This window comes from Castor canadensis, chromosome 3 (genome assembly GCF_047511655.1).
Source record: "Castor canadensis chromosome 3, mCasCan1.hap1v2, whole genome shotgun sequence".
In the NCBI taxonomy this organism is placed as follows: domain Eukaryota; kingdom Metazoa; phylum Chordata; class Mammalia; order Rodentia; family Castoridae; genus Castor; species Castor canadensis.
Genome location: NC_133388.1, coordinates 17,426,931 through 17,439,683, shown reverse-complemented (window position 1 = coordinate 17,439,683; position 12,753 = coordinate 17,426,931). Strand labels below are relative to the sequence as shown.

At 38.4% G+C, this 12,753-nt stretch overlaps 1 protein-coding gene across 5 annotated transcripts in view; it reads right to left on the bottom strand.

The window, feature by feature from the left end:
* Ppp4r3a (protein phosphatase 4 regulatory subunit 3A) overlaps positions 1–12,753 on the bottom strand; it is a 44,651-nt gene that overhangs the window by 25,101 nt on the left and 6,797 nt on the right. For 3 of the 5 annotated variants that reach the window (XM_020184235.2, XM_020184236.2, XM_074067307.1), the window contains exon 2: positions 4,200–4,255. In XM_020184235.2, the coding sequence (XP_020039824.1) occupies positions 4,200–4,255 (56 nt within the window). Of the gene's footprint in view, positions 1–4,199; positions 4,256–9,451; positions 9,671–12,753 lie in introns of those variants that run through there. The other 2 variants (XM_074067308.1, XM_074067309.1) reach the window with 2 other exon arrangements.

The window sequence follows — 12,753 nt, the reverse complement described above, 5'->3', positions numbered from 1 at the left end:
TTTGACAAAGGTGCCAAAAAATATATGATGGAGAAAAGACAGCCTCTTCAACAAATGTTGCTGGGAAAAGTGGTTATCCATCTGCAAGAAACTGAAACTAGATCCATGTTTATCACCCTGTACTACTATCAACTCAAAATGGACCAAAGACCTTAATAGCAGACCCGAAACTCTCAAGTTAGTACAGGAAGGAGCAGGAAACACTCTGGAACTAATAGGTATAGGCAAGGACTTCCTCAATAGAACCCCTGCAGCCCAGCAACTAAGAGAAAGAATGGACAAAAGGGACTTCATAACATTAAAAAGCTTCTTTACAACAAAAGAAATGGTCTCTAAAAAACTGAAAGAGACCACCCACAGAGTGGGAAAAAATATTTGCCAGCTATACATCAGACAAAGGACTGATAACCAGAAAATACGGGAAACTTAAAAAACTAAACTCTCCCCAAATCAGTGAACCAATTAAGAAATGGGCAACTGAACTAAACAGAACTTTCTCAAAAGAAGAAATTCAGATGGCCAAAAAACACATGAAAAAATGCTCACCATTTCTAGCCATAAAGGAAATGCAAATCAAAACCACACTAAGATTCCACCTCACCCGTTAGAATAGCCATCATCAAACACACCACCACCAACAGGTGTTGGCGAGGATGTGGGGAAAAAGGAACCCTCATACACTGCTGGTGGGAATGTAAACTAGTACAACCACTCTGGAAAAAAATTTGGAGGCTTCTTAAAAATCTAAACATAGATCTGCTATATGATCCAGCAATCCCACTCCTGGGGATATACCCAAAGGAATGCAACACACGCTACTCCAAAGGCACCTGCACACCCACGTTTATTGCAGCACTATTCACAATAGCCAAGTTATGGAAACAACCAAGATACCCACTACTGACAAATGGATCAAGAAAATGTGATATTTATACATAATGGAATTTTACTCAGCCATGAAGAAGAATGAAATCCTATCATTAGCAAGTAAATGGATGGAACTGGAGAACATCATTCTGAGCAAGGTAAGCCTGGCCCAAAAGACCAAAAATCATGTGTTCTCCCTCATATGCAGACTTTAGACCTAGGGCAAATACAGCAATGTTGTTGGACTTAGGTCACATGACAAGGGGAGAACACATATGGGAGGTATAGGGATAGGTAGAAAACCCAAAACATGAAAACATTTGATGTCCCCACTTCAGAGGAACTAATATAGAAACCTTAAAGCGACAGAGGTCGATATGACAAGGGGATCAAGCACCAGTGTAAAGATCAGTTAGAGATGAATCAACTTGGGTTGAAACACATTTGTCAAGGGAAGCAATGCTAGGAATCTCTCTGTATAGCTACCCTTAACTTAACTAGCAAAAATGCTTTGTCTTTTTCTTATGCTTTTGTTTTCTCTTCAACAAAATTAGAGATAAGGGCAGAACAGGTTCTGCCTGGAAGCGAGAGGGGGTGGGGGGGTAGGAGGAGAAATGACCCAAACAATGTATGTACATGTGAATAAATGAATAACAAAAAAGAAATGACTGTGGCAGGCCAGATGTGTTGGTGCATGCCTGTAATCCCAGCTATTTGGGTGGATGAGATCAGGAGGATCATAGCACAGTTCAAGGCCATTCAGGCATAAAGCTAGTGAGACCCCATTATCAACAAATAAACCAAGTGTAGTGGTTCATAGCTGTAATCCCAGTCAATGCAGGAGACACAGGTAGGAGGCTCATGGTCCAAGACCTGCCCTGGGCAAAAACACAAGACCTTATCAGAAAAATAACTGCAGCAAAAAAAGATGAGGGCACAGGTCAAGTGGTAGAGTGCATGCCTAACAAGCACAAGACCTGAGTTCAAACTCCAGTACTATCAAAAGAAAAAAAATAAACAGCATGGCAAAAGTGACTAAATTAGCTAGGGGCCGGTGGTTCATGCCTGTAATCCTTCTACTCAAGAGGCAGAGATCAGGAGGACCTTAGTTCAAGGCCAGCCCTGGCAAACAGTTCTCAAGATGCTATCTCAAAAACACCCAACACAGCCGGGCGCCAGTGGCTCATGAGTGTAATCCTAGCTACTCAGGAGGCAGGGAGTATGAAGATCATGGTTAGAAGCCAGCTTGATCAAATAGTTTACAAAACCCTATCTCAAAAAAAACCCATGACAAAAAAGGGCTGTTGGAGTGGCTGAAATGGGAGAGCACCTGCCTAGCAAGCACAAAGCCCTGAGTTCAAGCCAAAGTGTCACAAAAAAGTGTTATCAATTAATTATTTTAGAGTTCTTTTCACAATAAACTCATAACAATAAAGTGTATCCACTAAACTGCACAATAACTGTTCATTTACCCAACTGTCAATCAGGAGACCAGTGATCTCCTGACTACTGAAACGACACCAGCTAGAAAAAGAAGTGGTCATTTGTTTAGGCTGTGCAGCATTACTAATAGGATAAATACAATTTTTTTTCAGATTTTAAAAGAATATCTCAAGGTCCAGCTTTTCCAGAGATCAAAGCCTACCCAGAAAATCGGATCCACAGTTACTATGGATAAAAATAATTTACGTTAACTTTAAAGACAGACATGCCAGAAGTTAGTCATGTTGCATTCTTACCTTACCTTGTAACTCACCAATGCCGAGTAACTGGTTGTAGAAGAATCTGCAATTTACCTGTAATCCTTATGGCCTACATACTTCATAAAATTATTTGCTCAACAGATGTTAATTGAGCACTTACATATAAAGCTCCTTGTGAGGCAAAATTAAAATTGTTACTTCTCCTCAAAGATAGTATGGAATAAAAATACTACAAGATTTAAGAGGGAAAGAAGCCAAGGTATGAATTTTAATATCACCATCTACTTGGTGGGTGATGCCAAGAAAGCTATGTAATACCCTAGAGCCTCAGTTTCCTCATCTGTAGAATGAAAATGATATATACTGTTATGAAAATAAGTAACACTTCCTGGGAATAATGTTGAGGGAAATGGTATTTTGAAAGACTGAGAGACATCTTCCCCAAACCAGACAGCTCCCAAAATTCTGATTAATATGCAACTGCTTTAACATATTCAGAATCACTTGGAGACTGAAGCTTAAATCAGAGGATAGTAAGCTCATTGTTACTCATCTAACAAATTTTGAAATTTTTAGAAAATGATCTTTTGTTTGCCTTGAAGAGCTGAATGTTCACCAAATCATCTAGCCTACAGACTGAGACAAAGTTTTTGTTCATTCATTCTCAAAATAAGTTCCATTTCTCCTATTTTTCAGGTTGTATTTTTACTCTTAAACTGAGTAAAACCTCAAACCCCTGTATTTAATTATGGAATAAATAAAGTCAAACGTGAATCTACAGCTATTTCAATCAAACCTAAAATGTAACAAAGTGTCAACAGACCATCAAACTATCAAGAAAACATTTGTTTTGGGAGTTAATATCAGCTTTTCTATTTACTGTGTGATATCAAGCAAACAGCAATCTTTAGAGCTATCTAATAGGCAAAATAAAACCAATACTAACTTTGAGTACTAGATTAATGGTCAAATGAGGCAACGCACTGTATTTATGCACTAATTTATCCTCTAATTTATCTTCTAAATGTTATTTTGTATCTACACCTTTAGGGAGGGTAATAAAGGACCGATTTCACTGGCTTTGTACTGTCCTCAGTATATTCTGTGTGTGTGCACAGAATACCATTTGATGATAGTGCCCAGCACAAGAGAGAAAATTTACTTTCTGATATTCTTTGTACATTTAAAAGAGTGTGAGAGAGTGAGAGTACACTCAAAGTCTTAATGCTATTGAGGTTATAAAGATTCCTATTTACACTCCTGCTCTATAGGGACATACTAATGTTTGTGTGCAGGAGTACTGACAAGAAACAGCACAGAAAAGAATCGCCATCATTTAGAAAAGAGTAACAAGGGGGGTGAACATGATCAAAGTACAATATGCATGTATGGAAATATCATGAGACCCCTTTATACAATTAATATACACCAATACAAAGAGGGAAAATTTGCTTTAAACATTATTCAGATCGGCAGAAACCCTATTTTAGAATTGAGACTGAAAAAATACATTGTATTCTGAGTTTTTCATTGTAAAGATTGAGGTGGTGAATTTTCACTTAATTACTAAGCTGAAAGGATAATATACATGATAAGATGCAACAGCTTCAGTATTTTTTATTTTTTTACCTGTTGTTTCTGGTATGCGGTGTTAGGATTTATTTTGGACTCTAAAAGCAGAGAACCTATGAAACAAACAAAAATATTACATTATGTTATTGCAAAACAGTAAAATTATATCCTTACAAATACATGTATTTCTTTTTAAAACACTAGATGTACATATAACTTTAGTTAAGGAAAGAAATATAAGCTTAAATACAGTGACTTGTAACCTAAGAAATTATTTTATACATGCTTACCTTTTTGTGGTTTTTTCTTTTCTTGGGGTGGGAGGGGGAGGCTTGAGTCTAGGCAAGTGCTATACTACTAAGTCCAAGCTCTACATAAGGCTTAGGCTTACTTTTCACAATGCAGACATGGTAACAGAGTAAATGCTGGAATCTAACAGCTTATAGGCAGCACGGGTAGCAAAAATAGGAAAATATAAAGCCAGATGATCTAGGTTTATTTTTTAAATCATTACTTTATTATTGTATGTATTTATGGGGCAATGCAATCACTCTATACATGTATATAAGGTGTACTGATCAAATCAGGATAATTGGTATTTCCATCTCCTCATCAAGTTTCTGAGCTCCTCTCAGATCATATGGGTTATTTTATTTATTTTACAGTACGAGGTACTGAACTCAGGGCCTCCAAATGCTCTATTGCTCAAGTCTTTGAGGTACTATGTGACTTACAGAAATACTTTAAAATGTGCAAATAAGGATTGTTAACAAAATGTGAAAAATGTCAAGACTAAGAATAAAAGAGTTCACTTGTAAAATTTGGTAACATCAATCATACAAACCACTACCTAATTATACCACCAAATTACATGTCACCTTCAGGAAGTCCCATATTTTTTTTTCATTTCTTTTCCTTCCCTCCCTTCCTTACTGTTTGCTTTTCTTGGTTTTGTTTTGAGACATGGTCTTCCAATATAGCCAGCCATTCAATACTCCTGCCTCATCCTCCTGAGTAGCTGTGACCACAAGCATGCACACTGTGCTGAGCCAATATATCTATTTCTTAAAGAAGGAATTGTCATACTTCTCCATATCAAATAATAAATTTATTCTGCATAGTAAGATAGCTTGCACATTTCTGGTTTTACCCTACCAGTATAAGACTCATAATATTTAGAAAATAATTACCGCTTTACGTGAAAAAGCAAAGTTTAAGAATAAAATTATACCCATGCTTTCATCAACCTGTTCCAGTTTATCCAGACACAGTACCTAAAGACAAGTTCTGGCCCCAAATGCTTGAGAAGCAGTAGTTTTCTCTGCAGCTGTCTACTTCTAATACAGTGCTTCCATTTCTTCTCATATTATACTAGATAGTTGCTTTATCCATTTCAAATAGTGGCTAGACAATTAACAAGAGTCAGTACTCTTAACACTTCCAATGTACTTTGTCTTTAAGTTAAAAATCATTTATTAATTTTATGATACTGTGCAAGGTTAGTGATCTATTAACCATTCACAACTCTCTGCTCAGAACAGTACTAATTGACACGGAACACAGGAAAAACCCAGCGTTTACCAAACTGTGATGTCTCAGTCAGTGAATGTCCTACTGTGCACAGTTGTCTTGATTTAACTCAGAAATCTCTCTCTCATCTCTGAAGATTACTAAACACTCTATTATTGGTTCTACCTGTACAATTCTATCTATACAATTATCAGTTTTTAATTTTGGAGATATTAAAAGCTATGGTATTAATATTCCTAAGAAGAAAAAATGTAGCAGGTGAATTAACAGATGTCTATAACCCCTTAAAAATACTAAAAATCAGGGGGTAGAGGAATATACCTCAGTGATAGAACACAGGCTCATTTAGCATGTATAATCCCTAGCATCATTCACTAAAAAAACAAGTCTTCAATGATCTTTATAACATGTTCTTTTAGTGTTTGTTTTGCTTACCAGAACAAAACTTGTTTTTCTCCACTGAAATCATAACTATACCAGACACATTATTTATTTTTGGGAGTACTGGGATCTGAAATCAGGGCCTCAAACAAGTGTCCTATCGCTTTAGTCATGCCTCTAGCCCCTGTGCCTTATAGACCAGCCTTGGACCTCCCACATAGCTTGGATTAGACATGAACCACTTAGGCATGGCTTGTTGGTTTAGATGGGGTCTTGCTAACTTTTTTGCCCTTGGGTCTGGCCTCCAATCCAGGTCCTCCTGATCTCTGCTTCAAAGTAGTTGGTATTACAAACATATACTACCACACCTAGACCCTAGAACTTACTTTTTAAAGACTGGTGAGGGTACATATGTAATTATGCTCAGAACCAAGCAGAGAAAGTAAAATGTTCTTTACTTTTATTTTTGTGGGAGGGGTTTGAATTCAGGGCTTTGTACTTGCAAAACAGGTGCTCTACTCCTTGAGTCGTACCTACAGTACATTTTTGCTTTGGTTATTTTCAAGGAGTCTCATGAACTATTTGGCTGGAATGGCTTAAAACAATGATCATACCAATCTCAGCCTCCCAAATAGCTAGGATTTTAGGTGTGAGCCACTTGGGGCCCAGCGAGCAAATGCTCTTTAAAAATTAAGCTGTGGGCCGGGAGCTCATGTCTGTAATCCTAGCTACTCGGGAGACAGTGATCAGGAGGATCGCAGCTCAAAGCCAGCCTGAGCAAACAGTTTTCAAGACCCTATCTGGGTTCATCATATGTACATACGAATTAAAAAAAAAAAAAAAAAACCCTATCTGGGAAAAACCCATGACAAAAAAAGGGCTGGTGGAGTGGCTCAAGGTGTAGGCTCTGAGTTCAAACCCCAATACTGGAAAAAAAAATGTTAAATTGCACAAAATAAAACCTACTCCTCCCCCCGCCCCCCCAAAATTTGCACATCCTGTGGTAAATAATAACCTGGACACAGAATGGGGAAAATATTTGTAAATCATGAATCTGAAAAAGGGCTCACATCCAGAATAAATGAATTATAACTGTAATAAAGACAACACAAAAAAGTGGGCAGCAGACTTGAGTAGACATTCCTCCAAAAAAGATATACAGCCAATAAGGGTATGAAAAGACACTTGCTCATCACAGTCATTAGGGAAATGCCAATCAAAATCACAAATGAGATACATTTCACACTCACTAGGATATCTACAATCAAAGACACAACAGCAAGTATTGGAAACAATGTAAAGAAACTGTAACCTTCACGATGCTGTGGGAAGGTAAAATGCCACATCCACTTTGCAAAACAGTGGCAGTTCCTCAAAAAGTTAGGCAGAGGCTGGGAGGGGATAGGTAGCTCAGTAGTAGAATATGGACTTAGCATAGGAGGACCTGGGTTCAATCCCCAGCGTCTAACGACCCCTCCCCTCCCACCAAAGGAAAAAAGTTAAGCAGTTACCCAACAATTCCGTTCCTAGGTATACATACCCAAGAGAAATGAAAACATGCCCCCACAAAAATCTGCTCATCTATGTTTGTAGCAGGATGATTTATAACAGCAAAAAATGCAAACCCAAATGCACATCAACTGATGAACAGATACGTAAAATATGATATAGTCATACAATAAAACGCTACTCAGCTATACAAAATGAATTCTGACACATGCTCAACATAAATGAACCTTGAATCATATGCTAAATGAAGTCAGTCACAAAAGACCACATGATTGCATTTATATGAAAAGTCCAGAACAGGTAAATTCAAAGGCAGAAAATAGACTAGTGGCTATTTAAGGCTAGAGGAATTTTTTTTTTTTTTTTTTTACTGGAGTTTGAACCTATGGCCTCGAATTTGTTCGGCAGGTGCTCTACCATTTGAACCACTCCACCAGCCGTTTTCTGTTGGTTATTTTGTGTGTGTGGGGGGGTGGGGGGGCTTGAGTCACAATCCTCCTAATCTCTGCCTCCTGTAGTTAGGATTACAGGCATGCGCCACCAGTGCCTGGCAGGGAGTTTGATTTATTTCGGGATAAAATGTTCTAAAATTAGATTGTGGTGATGGCTGCAAAGTTGTGGGTATTAAAAAACAAAACAAAACAAAACTCTACACTTAGAACAGGTGAACTAAGTTTGTAAAAACCACTTTAAAAAGTTAAAAGTGTTTCGGGCACTGGTGGCTCATGTCTGTAATTCTAGGTGCTCGAGAGGTTAGGTCAGGAGGATGGAGGTTCCAGCCCAGGTGGGCAAATAGTTCATAGGAAATCCCACCTCTAGCCTAACCAGAGCAAAATGGACTGGAGGAGTGGCTAGTGATAGAGCACCTGCTTTGCAAACTCCAGTCCCACCAGAAAAAACAATGGAAGAAAAGAGTCTGTTACTTCAGTGCAAGGGGAAGCACTCCAAATTTGTATAATACTACATTACTGATTTAACCTTGCTGCCATGCTGTTATCAGCCAAACACAATGAAGACTAGACAAAGAGGAAAAAAGTCAACATGCAAATATACATACAACTGAATACCAGGTAACAATGGGTCGATGCAACATCGATGTGAATCTTACAGACATGAGTGAAAGAAATCAGAGACAAAGGCATATACCATAAAATGTCATTTTACATGAAGTTCAAAATGTAGCAAAAATTAATCTATGGTTAGTTTTGCAGTCATGGGGGGTAAGTGAAAAGGAAGTAGTAGGCTAAGTGCTGTTTACATTCTGTTATTCATCTATGTGTTGGTTAGTTTGTGAAAATTCATCTGTGTACCTTTTTGCTGTATTATATTTATTCATTTTTTGGTGGTACTGGAGTTTGAACTCAGGGCCTTACATTTGCTAGGCAGGTGCTCTACCACTTGAGCTACGCCTCCATTTTTTTTGTCCCAGACCTAAATCCTCCTGCTATGCCTCCTGAGCATCTTGGATTACAGACTCATGCCATCACGGCCAGCCTGTTGAACAGTATGAGGTTTCCCTAACTTTTTGTCTGGCTGGCCTCAAACTGCAATTGTCCTGATCAACACCTCCCAAGTAGCTGAGATTACAGAAATGAGCCACTCACTTTTTTTTTTTTTTTGGCAGTACTGGGGTTTGAACTAAGGGCTTTCACCTTGAACCACTCCACCAGCCCTTTTATGTGAAAGTTTTTTTTGATAGGATCTCATGAACTAGTTGCCTGGGCTGGCTTCGAACCACAATCCTCCTGATCTCTGCTTCTTGAGTAGCTAGGATTACAGGACTGCGCCACTGGCGCCAGCTTTTTCTTTTGTTTGTTTTTGTTTAAAAAGACCAATGGCACAGGGGACTGGAGTTATGACATCAGGTTGTGCTTCAAAGAAACACACACCTTGGTGCACCACAGGCTTCTCTATGGCACAAGCAAGGATCACTTCATGCTTCTGAAGCTTACAGTTATCACGTGTGGCCTCTTCTTCTTCCACCAGGAAGTACAAAACGGCCAGTCCATGAACTGGGAGGCTGTGGTGAGAATGGATGTGGTATGGAGTGCTAATGTGTGTGCCTGAATAGTTGAGATGATACTGGTCCAGTACATGCTTCACCTTGAAAAGGAAAGAAAAGCCAGAAGATCAAGACCACTGAGATGAGGACTGGATAATCAAGAAATGACTAATCAAGAGCTGTAGCTGAGCATGGGGACACACAGCCCCAGCACTTGGAGGCTAAGGCAGGAGTATCACCAGTTCAAGGCCAGACTGAGCCGCAAAGTGAAACCCTGTCTCAAAAGTCTACTGCATACATGAAAATGATGTTAGAATTCCCAAAAAGTTCAATTCACACTAAGAATCCTATGAAATTGAAATAAATTATCTGTGTATTTTCTCATAAAGGAACTGCCAAACTTCAGGTAGTAACAAGACTTTCTGTTATGACACTAAGACTTTTCTACAAAGGGAAAAGGCGTCCTATATGTCACAATATCACTGACAACTATAAGAAGGTACAGATCAATGCTGAAACAAGTTATTATAACAAAGGAAAAACAATGCTACTGAAGTGACTGTTCTTAGTGAAAAAGAAAAATAACTGTTACAAGAGAGAATAGTACACTAAATCAATTGGTTTGTTCAGTGAGCTTTACCAAAAGATAAACTTCAAAAAATTGTGGCAGCATCTGTTTCTCTCAAGGAAGGATATGAGAATTTCTTTTGACAAACTACAACACAGTATCTTTGTTCATGTTTTTGGCTGGTTATCAGTGATGTACTGGAGAAATTACCTGTTAAGTTGGTGTTTATCATCCAGATGTCAAAGTAGCATTCAACTCCATGGATTTTAATGAAAATGGGGTGCTCACAGGATTAAAAGGGGAATCCATGTGCCTTGAAGACTGCAGTACGGTAAATGTAAAGACAACAGCAACATATGCTAGGGACTCCAAAGGAAATTTAAGAATGGCAGAATTAAGAATCAAGGTTGAACACATACTGAAATACATACATAACATAATGGATGTAGAGTTTTTAGAAAAGCACATGGGCTTTTATGGTATTTTAGTAAAAGATGGTTTATTAGAGACAGCCAAGGCTACATAGGCTTTTTTAAAATACAGGGTCTCACTATGCAGCAAGGCCTCAACCTTGCTGCCTCAGCTTCCTGAATACTGAGATTATAGGCACGCACCACCATGCTCAGCTTACAAAAGATTCTACAAACATTCTTCCAAGACATCTCTCCCATGGGTACAACTGGTGCAAGAACTACTCATCTGGATCACGTTTATAAAAAAAATTCTTGCTTTTGAAAATTTCTCTTTACATAACCCAAGTACTTTCAGACATGATGAATCCATCAACTAAAAGTTCTTTGTTCTCTCTCAATATACAGCAGATTTTTATTTTTTCATCAATACCTGTCAGATGTGGTTGTTTTTTTCTTTTTTTTGGAGATACTGAGGTCTGAACTCAGGGTCTGAATATATTCTTGACACTAGTTGAACACTTCATGTTCGTTCACTTACTTAGCCCTTGCAACAATCTCACATTTAACCCCATTTCCAGAGGAAAAACCTGTGGCTCAAGGAGGATTGGTAACATGTGGGTCACCCAGCTGTGAGGCAGTTATGCTGGGGCTAGGCAGAAAACTAGGTCTGTCTGGGTCCAGAGGCCAGGCTTTCACTTTCCTTCCTGGAGATCCTTCCCTCCTCTGTTACAGAGTGGAATGTGTCTTTGGAAAGCATCATTATGCTGAATGGCAGATTTTTAAAATTTTAAACAAAGTTAAAAAAATAATTCCTCACTTTTTGAAAGTGAATTCTATAAAACTGTCACATAGTTTTTGAGAAGTCTTTCTATACTGTGAGAATGTCTGTTTAAAAAGTTTGATGAAACAGTAAAATAATGTGCATGATTTTAAGTATTGTTATCTTTGTCATTTGGGTGAATTATGGTGGTGGTATCACTATGTTCTGAAGTTGTATTGTTTGGTTATTTTGTCTGGGTAAAATCAGTATTTAGGGGCTGGGGGCGTGGCTCAAGTGGTCAAAGGAGGGGGGAAAAAAAAAAGGCCAAAGGAGAAAAAAAAAAAGGTTAAAATAAAAAAATTTCTGCATTTACCAGAAAAGATTGGTAGTTGGTGTTTGAAAAACTTGTCACTAACTGTTACCAAATGCTCTGTATATGGAAGCACTAGTAATGAACACAAACTGAAAGAAAGAATGGGGCTGAAAGCATACTTCAGCAGTTGAGCACTTGCCTAGTATATGCAAGACCCTAGATTTGATCTCCAGCACCACAAAAGAGAGAAGACAAGAAACACACTTGTCTTGACAACTGTTAAGACAAACAACAACAGAAAGGCAATGGTATGACATTCTCGGCTACCTAATCTGTATTAACAATTATTTTTCATTGCCACTGGCTCTTGCCTGTAATTCTAGTCACTTAGGAGGCAGAGATCAGGGGGATCATAGTTCAAAGTCAGCCTAAGCAAATACTTCAGGAGACCCTACCTCAAAAAAAATCCAATGCAAAACAGCGCTGATGGAATGATTCAAGTGGTAGAGTGCCTGCCTAGCAACATGAGACCCTGTGAGTTCAAACCCCAGTACTGCTCTCCCCTCTCCCCACCAAAAATTGTTTTTTATGTTCCTTTTGCATGTTCTTCAAAACTCTCAGCTGTGTTATAGGGTCAAGAAAATTAGGAAAAAATTACAACTTGAAAGCTTAAAGTGTTCTATCTCAAAGTCCTGGCTACAACAAGAACACACTGGAAGCTTCTGGTGTTGCAATTTTTCTTTTTTCTTTTGGGGGGGTGGGGGTAGAGTGGGGAAGGGTTGGTTATTTAGGATAGCTCTTCTAAAATCCATTTCAGGTATATTCCATGACCCAAGTCTAAGATATCACTTTAGGAAGTCTAATTTGGTCTCTAATATCATATCCCCTAAGAGGTAAGTAGGCTAAGACATGGGAATCAGTCTTTTAGTTTAGAGGCTAAGCAAGAAAACAACTTAAGATATATTACTACTAGTTTTACTCCTAGGCCATCTAGGCTTCCCCTCGGACATCTACTTGTTTCTCTTCTTTTTGTTATGTACTAGGGTTTGAACTCAGTACCTCATATTTGTTAAGCAGACACTCAGCCACTTCACCAGCCCTTTTTGTGTTGGGTGTTGTCGATACGGTGTCACAA